The sequence below is a fragment of the Phodopus roborovskii genome, unplaced genomic scaffold (genome assembly GCF_943737965.1).
Source record: "Phodopus roborovskii unplaced genomic scaffold, PHOROB, whole genome shotgun sequence".
In the NCBI taxonomy this organism is placed as follows: Eukaryota; Metazoa; Chordata; class Mammalia; order Rodentia; family Cricetidae; genus Phodopus; species Phodopus roborovskii.
Window position 1 is genome coordinate 19524296 of NW_026126410.1, and position 25073 is coordinate 19549368.

General features: G+C 44.7%; 1 protein-coding gene across 2 annotated transcripts in view; it reads right to left on the reverse strand.

Annotated features, from left to right (window-relative positions):
• Positions 1 to 25073, reverse strand: part of Egflam (EGF like, fibronectin type III and laminin G domains) — a 156684-nt gene that overhangs the window by 15707 nt on the left and 115904 nt on the right. Inside the window, exons 8-18 of one of the 2 annotated variants that reach the window (XM_051182510.1) lie at positions 24721 to 25039; positions 23982 to 24082; positions 22704 to 22804; positions 20537 to 20681; positions 17472 to 17661; positions 14481 to 14606; positions 13128 to 13371; positions 7950 to 8061; positions 6325 to 6441; positions 3790 to 3970; positions 62 to 85 (exon numbers count right to left, since the gene is read on the reverse strand). In XM_051182510.1, coding sequence (XP_051038467.1) covers positions 62 to 85; positions 3790 to 3970; positions 6325 to 6441; positions 7950 to 8061; positions 13128 to 13371; positions 14481 to 14606; positions 17472 to 17661; positions 20537 to 20681; positions 22704 to 22804; positions 23982 to 24082; positions 24721 to 25039 — 1660 coding nt within the window. The remainder of the gene's footprint in view (positions 1 to 61; positions 86 to 3789; positions 3971 to 6324; positions 6442 to 7949; positions 8062 to 13127; positions 13372 to 14480; positions 14607 to 17471; positions 17662 to 20536; positions 20682 to 22703; positions 22805 to 23981; positions 24083 to 24720; positions 25040 to 25073) is intronic. The other variant, XM_051182511.1, reaches the window with a different exon arrangement.

Genomic DNA, 25073 nt, shown 5'->3' on the forward strand with positions numbered 1-25073 from the left:
CAGGCTCTGGCAGGAGCCCAGGTGGTTCGATCTCTCCCAGGACTTACTGTACTGTACTTACTATTGAGGCAGTAGTTCCCACACTCTGCCAGGTGCCAGCGTGAAAGAGAAAGGGAGAGTCAGCACTCACAGACATTGTACTCTACCGGGCTCACTGGGAACCAGACCAGCCTGCTTCACAAAGCCCTTTTGTGGGTCCAGAAGACAGCGGAGGATGGGCTGCTGCAAGAGCCCCTGGAAGTTTCCCCCTTGGAGCTTATTGCAGTTGGGGATCACTGAGAACTAAGGATATGATATGTTCATCATAAGCACCCAAGAGCCACCTTCAACCCACCTTTCTACTACACCTGGAAAAATGGCTTGCTGCTTTCTACTACTGTTCTTTAGAGTCAGGCCACACATAATCAAGGGACAACAAGTCAACCAGTCACACATCTGCCTATTGCCCTTTGAAGGATTCTATAACCAAGCTTTCTTGCGATTAACTAAGGGCAAGATATTCTCCAGAAACCACACCAGTAAGGATGGTGACAATGCCCTCAATTTAGTCAGTGCACACGGGCATACAGGTAAAAAGCATTCAAAAACGCCAGCTCAAGGTGTGACCATCAAGTCCATTTCCCAACCTTCATGGTTTACGTTTTATTATAAACAAGTTTATATTTAAACCTAACCTTCAGACCGGCCTCCTCTGTGTTCTTTCTTTCTTGGCAATGGCCTGACTCATGTATTAATGAAAATGTCTTGGCATTCCCTCACATCTATATGCTAGAGCAGGTGCCATCAGGTAGTGCCAGCATTCCACATGCAAGTCCCACCCCCATCCCCACCCAAGAGAATCTCCCACCTGAGAGATTTAGCGTTTTGAAAGAACAGCTCTTTCTTGCAACCCACTCAGCCGAAGTTAGACAGAGAGGACGGGAGGGTGTCATAGTCTCACTGTCCCAACACCCAGGAGGCTAGTAGGTGGCACTGCCTCTTGGTACGCCTCAGGGCCAGGGAACAATGAGACTGGTCAACTGGTCTATGGTCAGGGTACACCACACCCTTCTGGGGCAGTTTGCCTGGTACATAATTCATTGGTGTACAGGCTGAGAACAGCCAGTCCACATAAACTCTGAAGCTTTTTGAATGCCAACACCTAAAAATGCCATACTTGAGGTCATAGCATGGGTCATACTCAAAATGTGGGCAAGCTAAAAATGCTTCAGAAAATTGCTTCTTGGTTTTACATAAAGGGAATTTAGCGGAAAAACAGATAAACCTCATATTTAGATTTGGGTCCTTGTCAAGATATCTCTTTATGTGTAAGTAAATATTTCAAACTCTTACAAAAAAAAATCAGTAATTGGAAATGGTTTTGATCTCAAGCACTTTGGATAAGGTCTATACAGCCTGATTCAGAAGCTACAATATATACAAACAAATAAAAACCTTTGTCTATCCAACTAGGCCTGCAACTAACTGAAGATCAGTGTAGCTCAAACACTCCCATTTTTCCAATGTTAAATCCTAAGAAAATAAATTCTCAGTAGTATGATGACTTGTATGTTTTAGTAACAAGTTTTTATGAATAGTCTTTAAAATTTTGGGTTTATATCTACTGAAGCAGTTTTCTTAAACAATGAATTTTAAAAAAAGTTTTGTGTTTTTGTTTGTTTTTTGTTTTTATCATCCAAATCAGCTCTAGCAATATACAAATCTGCTAGGTTTGGCATAAAACATCGAAGTGCTAAACTTGTGTTAGATCAGCATTGCTCAGACAAGCTGGATCTTTGAAGACCCAGCCTTTCTCAGGAATGTTATGCCTTCAAGGTTGCTGGCTTTGTGGAGTGTTGAACAGTTCACTTGCAATGGAGAAATAGCCCCATCTAGTGGTCTGCCTGATTCTGCACCACCTGAGTCTGACAGGGATCACAGCTAACACACTTTTTTGTTATGGGTTAGGAGGACTCCAAGAAAATAACTGTGTCTTGTGTTCACCCCTAAAGCACTTCAAAGCAAAGGTTCTGACAAGTCCCATGGAAGAGAGAGCTGTGTGAACTGAAATTCCTCTACAAAACAACAACCCCCCAAAACACCTATGTAAAAGATTCTACAAGGTTGATGGACAGATCACAACTTCTGTTTGTGGACAACTGAAATGTTGCAAATCCAGAGTCAAATGTCTTGCATTATCTTTAGCTTCCTTAGTTGTCACCCATTGTCCACCCTGTCTGATGTAAAGTCTTTCTGGCTGTCACATGAAACCTTGGGATACATTAGCTTCCACCAAGCTAATTCCAACATGAATTTCCCTGCTTCCTGACCACCCACCTATCTTATGTTCCCACCCATGAATTTTCATAATACCTTGACTTATCACCTTTTTTTCTATAACTATAAACACCTGAGGTAACCATTAGAACATTGGAACCAGGTATTGGAGGCAATCTGAATTTGTGTTCCTGGCAATCTGAATCTGTCTTCAGGCAATCTGAGTTCATGAGTAATGCCACTCAAATTTGGCTCCAGAATAAACTATTCCTCATTCCTTGAGAGGCTAGAACTGTGTGTTGCATCAACAGTTGAACAGGCCACTCCTGATGTAGACACTTTTTCAAGTCACCCATTAGCTCCTTCACAGCATGCTTGTTAGAATTAGAGTCTGAGATTGGTAAAGTTACTCTTCTTTGCTTTAAAAAAAGATTATGTATCATGCTCTGTCAGGCAGACTCTTGAAGGCATTTAGGTGTAAAAACTAAGCTGTTTAACTAGCAAATTGGCACCTTTCATAGTTTCTATGGCTGCTGCAAATAATTCCTTTACCATCCCATGAACAAAATATGTGCCTGAAAGATTTAGAGTTTTCTTCTTTTGGTAAAAATCAGGCATCTGTAATAAGTGAAAACACAAGAAAGCAAGCACTAAGCACAGCTTTCACAAGTTCTCTGCTTTTTTCTTTCAGGCCTGTTTGCTTTAGTCAAAACCTAGCTCTAGGGCAGGTGGCTCATTCTAATGTTAGAAATAAGATGGCCTATATAGCCCAGAATATTGGCATATATGATAGATACAGGCAGTCCACTCCTAGATGTATAGACCATGGCTTTGGCTTCCCTTAAGGAGGTATGGATCAAGTAGCATCAAGTAGCATCCAAAGTTTATTAGTACATAAGCAGAGGCACTCCTTTGCCAGGGTGTTATGAGAGTAGCTCAAATGAATAATCCTTAAGTCTTTGTTGTGTTCAGGTTAACCTTTTGTAAGAAACCCTACAAGAGGATTTCTTGGGGAAGGGTCAGGGTAGGGAATGGAGAGGCCCTTTACCTACTCTTACAGAGTTACTCTGGAACTGAATTCTTCTTAAGCAATTATAGTAGCTTATATGATGTAATGGCTACCTGATATGTTACTGAAGTTGTTGATCAAAATGACCAGTACCTGTATTAACAATTCTCCCTTTAAGAGTACTGTTCTTACCATACCTTGTGGTACAGGTCCGTGATACCAGCATCTTGGGAGATTGGGGCACTAGGTTAATAAAATCACAGGCTATCTGGACTATAGATGAGTTCAAGGCTAACCTGGACAAGTTGTGGGATATTCTTTCAGAAAAACAAAAACAAACAAACAAAACTACAGTAAGGGCTGAGCATGTATTTCAGTGACAGGGTGCTTGCCGAATTGAATGTGTGTGCAGTTCTGGGTTCACATCCCAGTACTATATGGGAAAAACAAAAAATAATGGTCCCCATAATTCAGCATATGGTTTCCATGCCCTCTAGGAAGCCAAGTTAAGACCCCAAAGGTACCTTTCTGGCAGTTCAGGCCTTCGAAGCCCAAGGGACAGTCACACTCATAACCCTCCTTCCTTGGCCGACAGCTGCCCCCATGGGCACAGGGGGCCCCCACACAGGGGTGGGCCGCATTCTCCACATTCACGCCAGATGTAAAGTCATGCTTCACGTGGATAGTCCGGTCATTCAGTATGATCTTAGGATAGAGAAACACAAAGAAATTCAAGACTGGAGAAGACAAACTTGCAGTTTACCAACCTGAGCTACATATAATGAAGGAGGTTAACAAAAGAAAGAAAGTCTGCATGCTGATCTAGTGGTCCTTTATTCGAATAAAGGACCACCAGATCAGAGTTGAATTCGGCACCTGGGGGAAACTGTGAACAGTTACCTCTAAAACGGAAGCATTCCACCCCGCAGGGATGCTCCTTAAGTTAGGAAGTAAATGACTCAAAATGGCTTCAGGAAGTCCCTGAAACTGACTAGATTTACTAGGGCTCTTCATCCTGAGAGAATATAAGCAGTAAAGCCTTCTGAGAGACAGACAAGCTAAGCTACAAAGAAAACTCTCAGACTGAGCTGCCTGAGAGATGCCCAAGCCTAGCAACCTAGAAGAAAGGAAGACAGTCAATAATCTGGAAGAAAGGGGGATGGCCAATAACCAGGAAAAAAACAGAGACCAGACAAACTGCATAGGAGAGGGTCAGACCAACAGAACCTCTGGACTGTAGGCTATGCTGTGTGCTGCAGTTTCTGGAGCTGCCACCATTCTAGGGTGGGCCTTGGTGATGCAGCTGTTTCTGAATGATGTATGCTGCTGTAAGTGACTCCTCACTTCCTGGTATTCTTCCTCCATATATGGTGATGTCACCATATCAAACCCAGGCCTTGCTGATTCTCCCACCCACTATCCTTGTCTGTCTTCAATGGCTCTGAGTTCCCTCCCTCCCCACACCCTCAAGCTCAGACTCTCCCCCTTTGCTCCAATGAGCATGTAGTTCCTGAAGCAAGAAGCCCTGCTTTTTCTTTCTTGACAGATGGCTCCAGGCAAAGTAGTCTATTACTGGCAAATGTTACTGGGTTCCTTAAAACCTCCCACTCTTTAGCCGTTGACTTAGCCTGCAGAATGTTCATGTCCATCAAGCTGCTGCTGCTACCTCTGCAAAACTGAGAGACACAGGAGTACCCTGGGGGACCCCCTCCCACACTGTGTGGGGTGTTAGGCTAGAGGAGGTGCTTCCTACTGGGAATCTACCTCCATTTCCAAAGATGTACCCCACCCTTGGAGAGTGTTGCGAGGCTGGGGAACGGCTTCTTCAGGTCCTGAGTCTGAAAGGCCACTAGTGAGGAGCCTGGCCCCTCTCTAATCTCCCCCTTTCATGCTGCAGGAGAAAAATAGAAAACCCAGGAGTATGTGCTCCAGCCAATACAAGCCTGGCACTTGTCTTGTGCTGGCTATGACACAGCCGGTGCCTCAGTCACAGGACAAGACAGACAGCCTTTCCAGAGGATAAGAGAGAAGAGCTGTGTGCCTGGTGAGCCAGAGGCAAAGCTTGAGGAGGAAGGGTAGTGTGAGTGAGCTTTTTCATACCTAGAATCTATGCAAGTGTGACCAGTGTCTCTTGTGAAGAACCAAAATCTGACCCAAGATGACAATGACATTGTAGCTCAGCAGCAAAAAGGCATGTGAGAGCAAGCAAATGTTGGCTGGACTTTTCCTGAACCATCACTGAGATATAATGACACACACCAGGGGCCTTTCCCAGAGCACGATCTTCAAATTGTGATAGGGCTTTCTTTTAGTGTCACCACTCCTTCGTCATTTACTCTCATACTCTGCCGTGAGTCCTACCTTGGTCCCCATGCCACCCTTTATACCTAAAGGGAAATACAATGAGGCAAACCAAGGGTCCAAGCTCACTTTTCTGCAGTGCTAGCAACCCTGCCAATCTGGGCTCTGTGTCAATCTGCAAGGCTGTAGCCAACTGAACACATCCTCAGGACCTGAGGGATCTTGGGCATCCCAAGCAAAGGAATGGGAAGATAGTGGGAGTGGGGTCAACATCTTCCACTGGCCAAGCAGTTCCTTTATGATCACCCTTCTGGAATATGTCTCTGGGATCTGAGAGTTCCCTTATGACTGATGAACAGCAACTGCTGGTGGGGGGGAATAACAGCTAGCTCTCACATGAAACAAACTGCACAGTAACTCAGAACCGCCAAAGCCGAGCTTGCTCCCTGCCTCTGCTTGCCCTTCCTGGTTACAGAAGTGTCTGTGGCATCCTGGTGTCAATTGTCTCTCCTGAGAGCCCCAGGAAAGTTTGGGAATTTCTGATGAAAAAAAAATTCACCTTGATTTCATAGAATCAATCACTCTGTACTGAACAGGTGTGTGGAAAATTAGACTGTAAGCATTAAAAAATAAATCATAACCATTTTGGCACTTTCTTAAGCCATTTTTTTCCTGAGGTACAACAGATAGCTCTGATTACAACACGTAATGCTACATACAGTCAGAGTGATATCAAGAACAAGGAAGTAAAGCTGTACCTTCTGAATGCTCCCACTAAATGGATGGAGGATGCCCGAGTTCTTCTTGACATCATCATAGTTTGGAACTCCGCCAATAAAAATGTCCGTATTACACTTAATCTGGGTGAAGCCTCCCTGCCAAGACATGGAAAAAATAAAAACAAGCCACAGACTAACTTTAGGATAGATCATGACAACGCCATCATAGAAACCGGGCTGGACCTTCACACTGTTTGTGACACATGTATATAAAGCTCTGTTTCATTGTGTGTATAGAATCATAATATAATATTTGAATCCCAGCGCATGTATAGACTACATCACTGCCCATTGGTGAGCTGTGCTCATTTTTCTTCCTCAGAACTGTCTCCAACCAGTAAAACTCAGGAGCAACAAATCTCTCTGAGCAGAAGATTTCAGAGCTTGGGACTGGTTCTCTATACCCTTTCTTCTCTCTCCTTCCTTCAGTCTGGCTCTTAAGCGAAAGCTGTAGTAATCTAGCCTGTTCTGAAGGCTGGGATTCTCTTTAGTTAGATTTTTCCCAGAGTTAAAAACAAGAACAGCATCTCAATGTGTGCCTACTGCTCTGTTTAAGAATGGCAAGGATAGACCCTCTCCAAGACAAAGGACAAAGGGAAGGCCTAGGATCAAGTAAATATAAATAGCAAAGAGGTTTTTCCATCTTCCTGGTTCTTGGGGGGAACCTACCACTGTTCTCTCTTGCCTCCAGGTAGCAAGATGTGTATAACAGCTAATATCTAAACTCAATATAAGTCACAAACAATATGTGACACTATCATAAGATAACAGAAATAAGCCCAAATCTGAGATCACTGGGGATCAAAACACTTTAGGACATACAAGATATTATTCTTGGATTTGGAAAGGTAGCTCAGCGCTTAAGAATGCTTGCTGAGCAATCAGGACCAGAGTTCAAATAATAGCACCCATGTAACAAGTCAGGCATTTCACAAATGCTTCCCAGGGATCCATTACCCTATTCTGACCCCCCCTCCATGCATTTGTGTGTGCACACACAAAGGAGCACATATATTCACACAAAGATACACACACACAAATTAATATTTTAAAGACACTGTGTCCATGATAAAAGAAATACAATTAGTAGCATCATTAAACCACTTAATGAGCATTATTAGGCATCTACTTACTGGGATCAAGTGATGCATTAAATGCTATAGGAGAGACCCAGTCCCATGCCTTTTGTAGATTTATACTAATGGGAAACATGGATGAGTCCATGGGTAGCTGGGATCAGAGCAGGTGATGAAGTCTTGTTTTGTAACATGTCCGTGTCAAACATGTCATCCCTATACTGCTGGGCTTATGATTTCAGCTACCACATCATATAGATGACAAGGACAGTGGTCAAGGTTGAGGTATGTGTGTGTGTACAGACATGATCTACTACAGAACAAATGTCAAGGTCAGAGAACAACTTGCAGGAGCCAATTTTCTCCTTCATTTTGGACTCTGGGAATCAAACAGGTCAGCTGTGGTGGCAAGTACATTATCCCACTGAGCCACTTAGCAGTTCCCTTCATGCTACTTTTCTACCAATATCAACAGAAAACAATGATCTGGTCCACACCAATGTCTGAGAGAAACAAGTGTGTCCTTACCTCTGCCATCCCCTCTACTACCTTCTGCTTATCCACCTGTAAGATACCATTTTTCGCTGTGCGAGACACACGCAGCTCATGCCATTGGCCGAGGGTGAGGGGATCCTCACTCCTGTCGAAGAAAGATGTGATGTTAACATTCTATGTTCACTTTACAGGATGAGAAAATCCAGATGACTGGCAGTCTTATTTGGGGAGTCTCTTTGAGTGGTTTCTTAGAGATAAGCCTTTGAACTGATGAACCCAGCAAAGAAGACAGCTTTCATCAAAGCACATAGATATCATCTAATCTATGTGGGTTCAAACAGAATGAAAAAAAAAAAAAAAAAAAAAACAAGAAAAGAATGGACTTTCTCCCTTTGCTGGAGCTTGGGTATTCATCTTACCCTGTCCTTGGATGGTAGCACTGCTGATTCTTGAGACATGGGTCAGAACTTGTATCACCAGTGCTCTGGCTCTTGGCTCTTGGATTCAGACTAGGACTTGTGCCATAAACTCATCTGTAGGCTTGGGTACAACTACACCACAGACTTTTCTCAGCTTCTAGCCTCCCTGAAGAAAACTGTGGAATGCTTTAGTCCCATGATCATAAGACAAATGTTTTCCTGCATTTCTATCCATTTCCCCTGACTAATATAGATGAAAACTGAACACGAGTCAGCATGCCATGGGTGTGGACCACCATCCCATCAGCACAGCTTCGATGAAATGGATGCCAACCTCAGGCATTAGTTACTTTTCAGGTTGCTATGTTCAAATACCCAACAAGAAGCAACTGAACGGAGAGAAGGTTTATTTTGCAGTTACAGAAAAGCTATCAAGTCCTAGTGGGGATGGAGTAGATCATTTGACATCTCAGTGAATGCCTGTGGCCTTTTCCTCCACAAGTTGTTTCCGATCATGGTGTTTTGACACAGCAATAGAAAACAAACCAAGACACATAGCAAGCATATTTACCAGCTGATCTACCTTGTGAATCCCCCTTTTGGTTTTTGAGACAAAGTCTTGCTGTGTAAACCTGACTGGCCTGGGACTTATCTGTATACACCAGGCTGGCCGCATACTCACATAGTTCTGCCTGCCCCTGCCTCTTGTGTGCTAAGATTATAGATGTGTACCCCCATATCTGGATCATTTTGAAAATTTTCATAATAGAATGTTTGGGGGAAAATTCTCTGTTTTATTTGAAAATGCCTCCAAATATCATGTATTAAAAAACTTAATCTCCAATGCAACACAGTTGCAAACTTTTCCATAAGACTAATTAGGTAATATGGCCTTTGCCTCATGAGAGGATTAATGTCATGATCACTTGGGCTTTTTCATAACAGTCTCAATTTCAGCCCCTTCCTTCCTGCACACTCATTCAGATGTGTTCTCATATTCATCTATCTCCTCTCTTGAGGTGACACAAGAAGGCCTTGCCAGGATAGATGTACATTATTTGATCTAGGATTTCCTAGGCTCCATAAGTTTCTGCTTTTCACACATTCCTCCTCCTTCCCATAATCTGATAGAGCAGCACACAAAGATTCAGAACAAGAAGAAACAGTCTATGTTCACTGGTGATTTGAGTGGGATGCTAAAGACCCTAAAAGTTCAGTTACTAAGTCAGGGTGGGAGCACTAGATGCTGAAATGATTGATACTTGTGGGAGCTTCACACATTACTTTTTAGAGAGGATTATGCAAAAAGAATATAATTATTGCATGTCTATTTCTAACAATGTCTAGCTCCTGGCCATCACTGAACCTCCCAATTACCTTCTAGTCCTGTATCATCTTTAGAAAACTAAGAAGAATACCAATGACATGATTATTAAAGGGTCAGCACCCCCTAATTTGATTCCTTTGCTCAGGCAAATGCTTTTGTGATTTGTCCTTAGCAATTAGAATTTAATCACCTTGGCTAAATCAATATGCAATAAAGAAACAAGCAGGCCTTTTTAAGTGGTCTATTTCCATAATGACTAACAGCATACTTGTCATGTTCCTGTCCTGCAGAGGTCACTGGCTGTCAATCCGATACCTTCTTCTGCAGAGTTCTATTGATCAGAGCTATCGAGAGCTCATTCCAATTGTCTTGATGTTTGAATCAAGCTCATAATGATTTTGACCACAATACCCTTTTCCTAAAATTAAAATGACTTGGCCAATTCCATAATTTCCTAGGCTTCGTGCTTTCACCAAATGTCTTTAATTAAGTGGGGATTCTTTGAAATTTCAAAATAAGTAGCTCCCTAAGAGTCATGTGAATACTAATAGTGATTCCCCACTGGCTGTCAGGCTGCATGGTGCACAGAGGGGACTGGAGGTCAGTGGTGGTTGAGTCTCTGGTAAATCTTGTCTTATTTTCAGCCAGGATCCAACAATTTTTTTCTCTTATCACCTTCGCTGACATGTAGGGAAAGAACCTAAAATACCTCTTACTGAAAATTGGCATAGACGTATGAAAGAGAAATGTTGGACATCTTAGGATCTAGTGATCCCAAACTGGGATCTGTTACTGCAGAAGGGCAGGTGGGTGGGACAAGTGTTGAGAAGGGCTGTGAGCTAAGCCCTTGCCTCCAGATCTGGAGGTCACTTTTTACCCTGAAGGGTTGATTCAAAGTGCAACGTGATTGCCAAGGTGTCTTCCTCTCTAAATTTGACATATAGTTCTAAGTGAATTGCATATGCTGTTTTGCATAATCATATGTAAATTGAATCAATTAAATACCCACAAAAGTTGTCTTGAGATATAGGATGTTTTACATCACTAGAGGGAAGAAAATGTTTGTCTCTTCCCCAGAGTGGGAGGTGTCAAATGATGTAGAAACTCAGCCACAAGGACAAAACAAAAATTCCTTTGACTAACAACAGTTGAAACTTAATGGAGACAGCATTTCCTATCAGCCATAAAACAAACAAACAAACAAAAAGGCCAGTCATCAGTTTAGGGCAATGAGTGGTATTAACATCTCTCTCTCTCTCTCTCTCTCTCACACACACACACACACACACACACACACACACAAGCCTTCTAAAAATATCATGCTAGCAATATGAACAATCACTGAATACAGCCACAATTTCCTTGGAAATAACAACAGACTGAAAGCCTGTAGCAGGGTTTAAGCAAAGTCCCAGGCACTTTCAAACAAAGAATTAGACAAACACAGCAGTGGTGGCCTCTACATTAGATTAGGACCCTTGCGCTTGAAGGTCAAAAGTACTCTAAGACAAGCATAGTAAGAAGCCATGCTGTCAAACTGACGTCTAAACACTTATGTATGAACCCATAGGCCTTGGCTGCTCTCAACACTGGTCAGAAAATCTTGTTCTGCAGTGTGGAAAGATGTATAACTGAGCAAGGTGCTGAGAATAAGGTGCTAAGTGATTAGCCTTAGCTGAATACCTATATCACACCCATTCCCACCCCCACCCATCGGCCCCTGCCATCAGGGCTCTGGGATTGGTAAAGAGGAGGAGGCAGAAAGAATGTAAGAGCCAGAGGATGGGGAAGAGTGCTATAGCATGCTGTCTTCTGAGCTTCATGTGGCTATGGCAAGTGTCAAATCAATAAAGCTGCAGTTAAGCACATAAGATCAAGTCTGCAAAATGATGGCAACGATGTGGATGATCTAGCTCCCAAGCCTCATCAAGGAGCTATTGGCAGCTGGCAGTTACTGGGAGAGGGGGAATCATTCTTTTTATAGGGTGTGGCCATGGTAGGATTCCCAGGACCCATTAGATGGTTCTACACCCACAACATATAGGTAGCGCTAATGGGACTTAGTGAGTTACTAAAAAATAAAAATGATAGGAAGTTGGGAAGGAAATGTCTTGGGAAGAACTGAAGATGTAAATGGGAGTAGATATGATTATATTTCAGTGCACATCTGTATAGAATTCTCTAGAATAAAGAAAAAACTGACTGCTCATATTTTAAAAATAAATGAAAAACAAATTATTATTTTTTAAGTAGGAAGACATAAACAAGAAAAACATTCACATCTATCAAACAAGGCCCCAGGGAACTCAAAGGGCCATGGAACCACTGTGGAGGAATGATGGATCTTTGCAGGTATTTAGTAGTTCAGACAGACAACAAGATGAAAGTTTTGGTTGCTCCAACCAACCTGGCAAGTATAGTTTAATGCTTTAGAAATCCTCTCTACCATCACGCTACTTATAACCTCATCATATGTCCTACCCCAGCATTTGTGGAAGAGACACTGTCTGGTCCCTTCATAGGAAATGAGTGTGTAAAACGATCTCCAAGTTGTGAGTTACAACCAGGGAAACAGTTCAAGAGGAAAGGAGTAATTTGATATTTCTGGTGTACATGCAAATGTAGTGTAGTATTCTCTCTCTCTCTCTCTCTCTCTCTCTCTCTCTCTCTCTCTCTCTCTCTCTCTCTCTCTCTCTCTGTGTGTGTGTGTGTGTGTGTGTTTGTGTATGCCCATGCATATGGGGTTGACATCAGATGCGTTCCTGAAGCACTATCCAGCTTGATTTTGGAGACAGGGTTTCTCACTGAGCCTGGAGCTCATTGATTTGCCTCAAATGGCTGACCCGTCAGTTCTGAGGATCGACCTGTTTGCTCTTGCAGTTGTGTGCTGCTGCTCCTGGCTTTTGATGTGGGTGCTGGGGATCTGACCTCAGGTTCCCATTCCAGTGCAATGAGCACTTTAATAACTGAATCATCTCTTTCCAGTCTCTAGTAATACTTTTTTGTAGTCAACATTTATTTGTTAAGTGCCCAACATACGCTGTTCTGTGTGAGGTGGGGAATGATTATAGTTCCCTGAGATGCTGGCTACTGATGGTATTGCATGCCACCAGGGGGAATGGAGGCAGGTTGCTACCATAGGAAGCAAGTCCATTTTCCATCATCTGAAGCTGGGAATTAATACCTGCTTGATAGGTTTTTTCATAAAAGGAAGGAGGGAGGGAGGGGGAAAGGAGAGAGGGAGGGAGAGAGGGAGGAAGAGAGGGAGGGAGGGAGAGATGCATAGGGGAGCAGGAGAATGAGTGCACAATCTACAGGTGGTCTGGTATAGTTTGGAAGCATTGCAGGCTTCCACAGATGCTGACAAAGAGGAAACAGGAAGAGAGTGGTGGGTAGCAATTTAGTGGTCACAGTGGTGGCTGTGGCTTTGGAGAGGAGGAAGTTGCATAAGGCTTTGGCCCTCACCTGAGAACTCCAGTCCCAGAACCACAGTCAAAGCGAAATTCCACATGGCCCGCAGCCATATTGATGGACAAGAAGTCCTTGCTGCCTGTGTCATAGCTGTACAGGAGGACACCATCCGCCGAATCTGGCCGAAATGTGATTTCAAACTCCGTGAAAGAAAGATAATGCTGGGGCTCCAGGGGCCAGGGTGTGGCAGCGTAGGACCTCAATGACTCTCTGAATTGAGGGATGCTCAGGACAAATGCTGAAGAGACAAGGAGAGTGTTAGAGATCCCAGTGTGGCCCAGTCCAGCCAGTGGCCTGCATGGAGCTGCACTGTTTCCCCCCTGAGCAGGAACTTATCTACATCTCCTAGCTGCTCTGTGAGTAGCAGGTGTACGGCTGAGCTCAGCCAGGGGAGTGTGGGTAGAGTATCATATGGTCCCTCAGGCCTGGTCCCTAAACCTTCCTTCCCTCCTTCCTTCCCTGGTGCTTATCTCTTCTCCTGCCATGCTGGTTAGGTCAAAGACTCTGAGGAGGTGGAGACTTTGCTCACTGTATGAGTTCATGGAGCGGAACAACCTCTAACACTACTGACCTGAGGTGACATAGCACTTAACCAACAATCAGCCCCTTTTATGTGAGGTTAAAGAAACCTGAGATGCCTCTGGCCAACTCTGGCTCAGTTACACTCTTCCACAGACATGAGATTTAAGGAGATAGGGAAAATATTTTCCCCTGTGTAATATCTTAGTTTCAAACTCAAATCATTCATAGATAAATTTGACTGTAATTTTAGCTTCTATTATATTCTCTTTTGTTTAAAATTTTTGAGTTCTGAAAAAATAAAGTCTTAATTTCCCCCCAAATCTTTAAAGCTTTGTTATTGTTTCTGAATATTTGGATGCACATATTGTGTGTTGTTGCATATTACATGTATGTGTACATGCATGTCTGCATACATGTGTGTATTTATATGCTACAGTATAGAAAGAGGAGAGTAAAGAAGTAAAAAAAAAAGCACATTTGTCTTGTCATGATGTTGATTCGTATGCACACTTTCCAAGTATTTTCTTGGAAACTATCGGATATTATAAGATTATGAGATTTTAGTACATGAAAGGCAGGCTTATACAAACCACACCAGTTCAGGCTTTCCAGGTGCTACAGGAAGACCAGAGGAGCCAGCTCATGCTTAGCTTATTGAAAGGAACATATCTGTGGTTGATTTAAAACTTTGGCCCTCTGAGACTCTCCATCCCTCCCAGCAAAGCAACCTGGATCCCATAAGAACATGCAGGACTTTGCTGGATGGGCACTGATGGAACCTTACATCCACATGCATCAATACACAGCCAGAGCCCACCATCTCACCGTCTTCACAGTGTCGACCTCTGAACCCCAGGGGACAGAGGCAGATGTAGGAGTCAGCTTTGATGGCTGCACAGGTTCCTCCGTTGATGCAGGAGGCCTCGTCACAGATCCCACTGCTGCATTCCCCTAAACAGAGTGAGGGCCACAAAGCCAGGTCACCAGGTGCCCATCCAGATTCATACAGCTGCCCCAGCATCATGTAGGACCCCCATTCCTCCTGGCTGCCCTTGCATAAGGGACCAGCTCTCAGCAGAGGGAAGATGCTCTTTTCACTTTCATCTCCTGTTGGCTTGTCCCTTGGAAGAGCTAGAGACTTTTTCAGTCATGATGGACACAATAAATCAAAGGACACATTTTATAACCACCCAGGGGAATGATGGAACTGTTCCTGCCTTTAATCCATCTCTGCTCTTCCAGGTAGGGGGAAGGACAGCAATGCTCCCCCCCATCACCACAGTGCTTATGTTAACAGTATCCTGGTTGTGTGACCCCAATTAACTTAAGTGCTGCTGCCTCGGTGGTTCAAGGCTCAGCCATGAAAGGCAGGCCTGGAAATAGCAGAACTCCATCACTGAGCATCTCTTCTGGGGCAGGACAAAGGGAGGTGCCACAGTGCTTTGGCACATGCTCCAAAACCCTGTTTCTCCTTGCACAGTTTCAAGAGGAACAGAAATGTACCTCTTTCTGTTCTGTAGTAAAAAAGCACCACAGGCTCATCTTCATGTCACTGTGTGTGTGTGTGTGTGCGCGCGTGTGCGTGTGTGTATGTGTGTGTGTGTGTGTGAGAGAGAGAGAGAGAGAAAGAGAGAGACAGAGACAGAAACACACAGAGAGAAAGAGAGAGAGGGAATTTGTATGTCTTTTTTATCAAACAAGCAGAGTATTCTGGAAGAACTACCTTGTCATTTTCGTATGTATCATCTGACATAGAAAGTCACTGACTTGCTCTGGCTGCCTGTCTCCTGCATGCCTCATCACAGTCTCTCTACAAGCACTGAATGAGTACAAAGCACCTTTTTTTCCAGGGAGGAGGGCAAAGGGCATGCATCTGCCAAGGATAGAAAGGGTCCAGCCATGCTGTTTGCCAGTGTTCTGTCCCACGTACCTGAGTTGGTAGCCAACTACCAAGAGATGAACAGACCCCCTTGATCTGGCTGTGTCACCCCAGCAGGGCCAGTCCCATCCTTGCCTGACCATAAAGACTGAGTGGGAGGGGGTGGGCAGGACTGTGTGCTTAGTTTTCACATGCTATGAGAAGACCAGCCTCAGATGGCTAAAACAATTAAAAACCCCTGGCTGGTGCACTCCCCTGGTGGGTTGGTCTCTGAGAACCCCAGCTGCTAGACACTGGGCCAAGTAAAAGTGATCACCATCTCCTCTTGGTCTCAGCTCTGAAAACAAGGCTCCCAGCCAGAGTCCAGAGACAGCAGCTTTGGTGTGGGAGCCAGACTCTCCTGGGGTCAAGGGCCTGATGGTTCTGCTGGTTCCAGAGAAGGAGTGAAGTCTGAAGTTATTTTAGAATCATGAGAGGAGAGGAATATTCAGATCTTCCTGCAATGTAACTTCTTTAAGAGTGGGATGAAAGCCAGCTGGATGCTTCCTTGAGGACTTCCATGAGGCTGCTCTGTTAATAGCATCCTAGGTCTCTGATGGAGCGCAGGGAGGGAGGAAGAAATTCCATGGGGAAGGTGAATGGGGACAAGAGAGGACCACAGTAGCAGAAACCAAGGTTGTGAAGAATCAGAAAGAGGAGAAGGGCTTCATTATGGAAGCCGGGGATTGGGGGTGCAGAGCAGCCAGCTCACTCTGGAAGAGGTGAAGGGCTAAGGGAAGAGCAGAAGAGGAGTCCCCTCTGGCACCACTTAAACTTAGAGACACCGTGGTCATGTCGTTGCTGGAGCTGGACCTGGAGAGAGAGGCTTCCCGAGTTCCTGAAGCTGTTCATGATAGGCCTATGCCTATGACTGTAGAAGACCTGAACTGAGAGTAGGAGTCCAGGAGCACCCTGAACACCCTGGCTGTTATGATCAGGAGCTACTGATAACAGAATATCATGTCACAGACAGAGCTCTATCTTCCAAACACACAAATTGAAGACCTACCTCTCAAAATGACTGTGTTTGAAAGTAAGACAACTAATATTACATAAGATCATTAGAGGGAGGCACTAATCGGGTCTGACCCACATCCTTAGGAGAGACACAAGGGGTGTGCACACAGAGGAACGACTAACCACGTGTGGGAGGGGTGAGAAGATAGTTGGCCATTTACAAGTCAAGGAGAGAGACCTAGGGGAAACCAACCCCCATGCACCTGGACATTGTCCTAAAAGCTCTTTCAACCACGAGGAGGAACAGATTTCTGTTGAACCCACATTGTCCATGACGTTTCACTGTCATGTGTCTAGCAGACTGAGGACGTCCCTGAAGGAAATGACCCACCCTGCTATTTTCCAGGATTGAACAGATGTTTTTGTTGCTGTAAGTCCAGCTCTGCTCCCACTCTGGAGAAGTGCCTCACTCTGCAAGCCACCATTATCCATCTATATAGTGGCTGTAATGATATTTTCTCCCCTCTAAAATTAGGGTAAATGAGAAGCTAGACAAGAAAGTATTGGACACTATGGTCAAGAACTAGATTTTTCTAGATCTGGAGACGTGGCTTAGTGGCTGAGAGCACTTGCTGCTCTTGCAGAGGACCCAGGTTCTGTCACCTGTAACTCCAGTTCCAGAGGATCCACACCTTCTTCTGGCTTCAGTGGGCACCAGACACGCAAATAGAACATGCATACAGGCATGCCATCATGGATGCATCAGGGTGAAAGGTCAAAGTGCATATTATCTGTCCAATGAGCTCAGGTTAAGCTGGATGCAAGGCACAGCAAGTTTGGCCTGAGGATGGATTGCTCATCACTCCTGAGGACCAGTTGTCCCATAGCCTACCCTGACAGGAAAGGAAGCCCCAGATCCAGACTAGCACCTGGGCACTCACCTACATCAGCTCCATTAAGGGCTTTTCCCAGTGGCCAGGGCCTCATGTCAATCCTCTTCCCATTAACAGCAAGTGACTGCACACAGCCTTGGAAGCCTCGGTTTGTCCCTGTTGCTCTCACCAGCCAGTAAGCGCTGGGAGCACCACCAAGGTACAGAGGTGTCCGGAAGGTAATTTTACTGTACTGGCCCTTTAAGAAAAATGAAGACTTTATCTCACTTTAAAAATAGAAAGAAAACCAAAACTAAAACACAACAGATTGTGTTGAGGGGGGTGGCTTTGTCTTTAGGACATGGCCCTGGTGGGTAATGAAATCCACAGTTATAGACTACCATAGTCAACTCATTAACTCCTTAGAGGGCTGCAATTCCAGGAGCAGTAGTTTTGGGATGGCTGCAAAGGAAGGAAGGAGGTCAGATCCAATGTAGACAGCTCTGAAGTAGGCTGGCATCCAAAAACAACAACACTGTTTCCAGTCCTCACACCCATGTACTGTGTACCTTGGATGGGTCACAAGGCTATGTTGTGCATTCAAAGATGGCATGGCATGTGCAAGAACATCTGCCTGAACATCTGCCCTCTCAAGGTCCCAGCCATCTTCACATTAGTACTGTAAGAACTGTTGCTGGGGAATATCCAACAAGTTGTGTTACAAAGTATCTTGAAATTTGCTCATAGGTTTGGTTCCTTTTATTATTATTGCTAAGTGTTACCTTGAGTCAAAGAAGCTTCTAACAAACCAACAGTCTGAATTGTAAGTTTCCAGGTTACACAGTACAAGGCTGAACATGAAGTGGGGGACAATTAAGACAACCTTGGTTGTTCTGTGTTTGGTACATAAATATCTCCTTCATCTAGATTAAATGTTAAACGCGGGAGATGGGGGAAGGTGCAGCTCTAGAACTTACAAATCACCCCAAATCAGTCCTTGACTATAAAGTACCCTTAAAGTGGTTGCTTCCAGCAAGTGGGAATCGAATCAGTGATCTTTACCAATGACCAAGTAAGAAGCACATGTAAACAGGAGACTAAGCCCTCAGTACTCAGAAGGTTTTAAGCATTCCTCGCCCTCTACAAGCGACTTCCATCACACGAGTTAAATACTCTCTTGGCCTGTTCTGTCCAGATTCTCAGGAGTCAGTTCTGGGCCCCACCCTCATTGTTCCCTGCCCTGGGCCATAGCAGGGAGCCTAAAACTCAGACTGTTTCCTGGGACATAAATGGGTAAAGTGTTTGGTCTGGATCTTGGACTGTGGTTCTCTGGAGTATGATTTGACTGTCTTTGCATGTGAGTCCCCTGAGTCACCCATGGCAGCCTTTAGCAGATTGGGGTAGCTCGGAGGCATAGATGTTTCTCTCTAGCTCCTGGGACCAGGTGGAAACCATGGAAGAATTGTGCAGGATTCTCCTTCTTAATGACTCCGTCTTCTCCCCTGCCCAACTTCTCTTCTCCAAAACTGCCCTTCCCTTGGGAACACTTACTAAAACACCCTATGCACAGGACTTCACCTTGGGCTTGTTTCTGAGGGACCAGCTTAAAATAGAATTACTGTCTTCTGACAGTTGTTATTATTATGCAGTCACCAGTTGACATCACATGCTCTTTGCAGTTAATTTCTATATCTGATAGTCATAGGATATTGGGATCAGAGAAATAGGAAATTTCATATAGTGCATGTTCCCACTGGTTGCTGGATTCCTTTTTATTTTCCTTTTCAATTCTTAATTCTTAAATATTTTTTTTTATTTTACATACCAACCACAGTTTTCCCTACCTCCTCTTATCCCATTCCCTCCAAGTTGCTGGATTCTGTGCATATCTCTCTTAACAGTTTATACATACTACTCTTCTAATATCTCCTGGAATAGGGACCCATTGCTGAGACAGTCTGTTACACCTGGCAGACTTCCTGAGGCTCTCCCAGAAGCATCTTTCTCTGACATAAGCAAAAAAAAAAAAAAAAAAAAAAAAAAAAAAAACTATTCACTACCCTTCCTTCCTCTTTCCTGTTCCAAGCTAGCAAAGCTCCACTGAGCCAACCAATCACTGAAGACATTGCAAGTCAACTTCCTGCTTGGGTGGCAGCCCTGGAACATGCTCTTATCCACAGACTGGAGTACTTCAGAATCACTGAAACAGAAGATGGCTACTTCTCTAGATGCTACATCTCCATTCATGCAGACGTATGCTTCTTTAGTTTATTGGGGCTACTACAAGACCCTGTTTGATATGTATGTATGTATGTATGTATGTATGTATGTATGTATGCATGCATGTATGCACGCGCATAGAACCTGCCTTTTTTTCCTCTTTAAAAATGGGCATAAACAATCTCCAGGTACTTTAATTCACTAGAGTTGGATCCTCATTCCTTTTGAGCCAAATCAATAAAACTTTCAGGCATGGACCTTTATTCATGTCTTGTTTGTAGCACAGCAAGGACCTGGTAGTGGGGAGGATGCTTAGACATGACACCAAGTCTCCCTTGCTGCCCTTTCCTTTGGATAATATAGAGACCTTGGTGATTGTAACTCCAGCATTGGCTCCTTACCAGGCACTAATTCAAACCCTTTGTTCTAAAAGATAACCTTCAAATTACTGTGAGCATAACAGGCAGGTGAGTACCTCAGTGACCTACAGAGTGACACAAAAGCTTACCTCCTCCGACAATGATGCATTCCAATAAGGATAAATGGATTATTCCTGTATATGGAACCAGACAACTCTTTCGAGGCTATTTGCTAAAGCCACAAGTTCATAACACTCACACCTTCTTTTGGATCTTATGCTAATGATGGGTTCTTTGCTTTCCACATGGGCTTTTCTTGACCTCTGGCTTGGATAACCTTGTGCTTAGATAACTAATTCCTGCACACATGGTTTGTGCACCCACTGCATCGCCCCAGTAAGGGTATACGGAAACTGTGTGGAAGCGCAGAGAGGCAAAGCTGTGGAGACTGTGTCACAGCTCTACTGTGTGCTCTATGAAAATTCAACCTCCCAGCGTTTACCAGAGCCTTGCTCCCTGTACTCTCTGCAGCAGCCTCCTCTTGAAGACACTCACCTGGGACTGGCCTGTCACCGGGGTGCCATTATTCAGCTGCAGCAGCCCATTCAGCCCATCTCTGTAAAGTGTCACTGTGTTCCAGGCTCCAAGTTTGATTTTGGTCTCACTTATGATGACAGCAATCCCAGTTCCACAATTAAACCTGGGGGGCGAAGGGAAGGGAAGGGAAGGGAAATTCTATAATAAACCAGCTCATGATTTCAGACTCCATATCATCACTTCTAGGACAACGGCTCCTCTCTGGTTTTGGGATGTGTTTGTGTGTGGGGGGGGGTGCAAAGGTTGGCACTGGGTGTCTTTTACAATTGCTCTCCATCTTTTGATACAGGGTCTCTCTTATTTGCGACCTCACCATGGCCTCATCTTCTTAGTCTCTCAGAAGCAGAAGGGGTATATGACCCATCATTTCTTTTCCAGAGACAGCAGTAGCTCAAAGTCCATATGAGTGCAATGATTTCGAGCATCATTCTGTTTCCAGGTACTTCTTTGAGGAATTTCAGAGGATTTTCAAATGATAGGCCTTATGACATTAACAAAGTGTAAAAATGAAATCTTCACAGGAGTTCTGGGAAGCAGGCTACGTTGCCATTTGTGTCCAGGGACCCCCACACAGGTGAGGTTGCCACAGGAGACTCTGGCCAAGGCTTGGGCGTGGGAAGGAAGAGAGGCACACTGAGAGGACTGAAGCATTCTGGTTCTCTCCCAATATCCTTACATCCCAGGGCAGCAGAGATTACTATGCCTGACAGGGACAGTTTGGGTGCTTTTCTGTTGACACTAGCCATCCAGCCACTTCCTCCAAGACCCCAAGCTTGCTTTCTGGAGGAAGCATGATAGGCATGTCCATACTATGACACCTATAGCCCTTTTCTTGTGGCCTTTGCCTCCTGACCCTCATTAGTGTGGATGGCATGGACAGGATTAATGGAGGGAGTTGTGCATCACTCAGGTAGAGTTGCAATACTACAGAGCTACTGATAGCCAAACACTGCCGTGCCTCTGTGCACATACCTCATCCTTGAGTGCTAGAGCCCATGAGGTTAAAACCATTAGCCCCATCCTGGTGCCTGCCACCATACATCCAGGAACCAAGTCTCCTAACAAAGCATGCTGGACCATGTTCGATATAACTATAAGAGCTTACAATATTTTTGTGTGTGTTTATGCGTGTGTGTGCTAGATGTCACAAGCTAGATGGACCTTAGAGGTTAACATCAGATCCCTTCCTTCATGCTTTCCACTGTGATTTAAAAAAACAAAAATTTGAGACAGGTTCTGCCTCTAAGCCCAGAGATCACTGACAGTGCTTTGGGGTTAAAAGTGAGTGTTGCCATTGATGGCTTTTTACATGGGTGCTCAAACATGGGTCCTCATGCTTGGCATAGGAGGCACTTTACTGACTCAGCCATCTTCTCATCGCCCAAAGTATTATTAATGCATAAACAATTAAATAAACTATTCTGGTTGGTATATACATACTGGGCAAGCATTGTGCTAAGCACAAGAAAGCTCATGTGATCTCCTCCATAATCCTTGGAGGAACTCCCATAGCTCACATCATCTGCCAAAGGTCAGGCAGTGAGTAAATGATGGCATCACAAGGCTAGGATACCCTGGATGGGGTCAAGGCTGATGCCTGTCATTCATTCACAGACCGATATTATGTGCCCTCACTCTGCCTCCTGAAAAGTCAACAGTTAACTAAAAGCAGTTTCCAAAGTATCTGGGGTGGGGGTGGGGGTGAGGTGGGTTACAGGAGGCAAGTCAGGGATCAGCCCATCCCCAGGGAAGTCATGGTAGGTTTGAGCCTCTGTCAGTCCTTGGGAGCCTGTGGGCCCTTCCTATCCTCCACAGCTGTCAGCCATCTTGTCTCAAGGAGGCTCTGAGGAGAATCTTGCCTTCTACTTGAGCTTCAGGAAAGAGAGGACTTGGCTTTGGCCAAACTGCTGTGATCCCATAGTGGGTGTTCCATACCTAATTGGTGTCAAAATAAGTGAATGAGGCAACATTTTGAAACTCAAACTGTTACTTTAGGACTTGAGAAACTGGCCCCAGATTCATCTCCTGCACACCATTCCTTTAGTGACTGGAACTGTATGGACAGTATTGTGTACAATGCATGTCATAGGATTTTTGGATTTACTGGACATAGGGCAAGAGTTACCTGAATTGGAGGGAGCGCCGGATGAGAGCCAGGGACATGAAGTCACCTCTCCCATGTTCACTCTCCCCACAGTAGAGCAGCAGGCCATCTTCTGCCTCTGCCTGTAGACACACAAGCAAAAGCCACGTGAACCATGGCCACCTCGTCTTCCTCATCTGGAAACCCTAATGAAGACCAAACATGAATGGCCCCCTCAGCCATCCTACTTATGTAAGCACATGGATTCCAGAGAGTTCCCACATATCCAGGCCAGTTCCTTCATATTATGGAACAGCAGTGGTATGAACAGGGTGCGAGGAACCACTCTGAGGTGAGGAAGCTTGGGGTAGCAAGCTCTAGGGTATGGTCTTGTCTGCTATGTGACAACTGATAAGCAGAGGGGGAAGGCTCTTGGACTCTCTTGTTCTCTTAGATGGTTGGAGTGGAGCAGGTGCTTGCTATTGGGGCTCTTTCCCCTGGGGCAGAACAACTCTAACCTGTCCTGTATGAGTGAATGCTTCCACCATGTTATACCTAAATGAATAAATTCTTGAGAACCTTTCCCAGACTCTTGAGGATTCACATTACAGAAGGTCCGTATCTGACCTGCTTTTTGAATGGCTTTGCAGATGTACCCGCAAAACTTCCCTGTGCCCTATAGCCTCAGTCTCAGAACCATGTTTGTGCTCACCAATTTCTACTGTTCCTGGTGAACATCCCATTTCTAATGTGTTCGTTCCACTCTTCCTCTCTACCTGAGAAACATACATTTGGTACTTTCCTTCTAGCTGCGAGTAACAGTCCATTGGGTAGTCACACTGGATGTATTAGCTGAGGGACAGGCCACCTCCTACAAAGTTAACATTATGACAATGGTAACTGTGGGATGCTGGTTTCCAGACCCCTGGCCCTTTTGCTTCTTCAAGATACTTAAAGAATCACATGCAGCTCAAGGTGCTGGCTAGATGCTGGTCTTTAGATGATTGGCACCAGATTGATCATTCTAAAGGGGTTTGGGGAATGGGATGCATTGTTAGTCCTGGAATCCTGCCCCTGGTACACCACCCTGAAAGTAGCCTTCTCACTGAAAATCTAATCTTCCACAGTTTGTGACATGCAAACCCACCCTCCCCAGCTGTGTCCTTGAACACTGTGAATGTTCCCTGCCTCTGCTAAATTTTTGAGACTGATTGCAGGTCAGACTAGGTGTGTCATACTTCTTTGCTTCCTCTCTTTCCTCTGCTCCTTTGATGTAAACAGATGTGTTCAATAGACACTCATCACAACAGCTCTTCTTACCCTGAATTCAAGAGTGATCTGAAATGCCTGATAAGAGTTCTTCAGAGGCTCAAAAGTTATGTAGGAGTGGCCAAAGAACTGAGGGTACTGAATAAGGATATCTGAAAGAAAAAGCAGAGTGTGACAGAATGCTGTTGTCTCATTCTTTTCAAAGCAGAAAGCCACACACGCCATTGTCTGCCTACCACCCAATAAAAACCTCATCTAATCAGCTACACTTAGCTTCCTTCCCATCTCCCTTTCTCCGCCTTTCACGCCTACTACTCTCTGGATCAAGGAGCTTCTTCTGAAGTTCTTCAGAAGAAACCAAGTTTTAAATTTTGGTTCCTGCTTCCCAGAAAATAAAAGAGCCGCTTCAAGTTCAGTGTCACTCATTTTCATGCTGGGCTTTTGTGGTACCCAGGTGGCTCAACCATCAGCCCCGTCCACCCTTCTGGGTGTTCTGGCTATCATTTTGATAGAGATGTGATAATGGTAGAGTCCACCTCCCTGGTTCCACTGAGATTACTTCAAGGTAGGTGCTCCAAAGGACCTCACACCAGACACACATAGAAACAGGCTGTTGCCTCAGACAGGCAACAAAAGATGCTTCTCACTTTCCCCAGAGGGTAGGGCTAATTTACCGACCAATACATAGAGGAAAGGCTTATCTTACAGAAAGGACTAGAAGGTGCTGTGTTTGTATCATACAGCTGTGCAGATTGAAACACACTGAGTTCATTCCCTTTCCAGGGCCTACCTTCTGAGCAGCCTTCCCCTCCTTTGCCCAGGTTGCAGTGACATCGAGAGCCTCCCCAGGCATAGTCATTGACACAGAAGCTGTCAGCTGAGCAGAGTGTTTCATCACAGGACATGTCAAAGAGCCTTGACATCATGGCCACACTGTTCTTCCCCTTCCGCTGGGCAGGGGTGTGGGGGATGGCCACTGTAGTTTCAGGGAGAGACGCTGAGGTAGGTTGTGCAAGCCTGGAACCCATTTCTGGGTTAGAGAGAGACATCTTCTTGGATTCCATCAAGAACTTCTTATTCCCAGCTTTGGTAGCAGGAAGTGGTTTAACCTAAGTTTGAGAAGGAAAGGACTTAGCATAAACA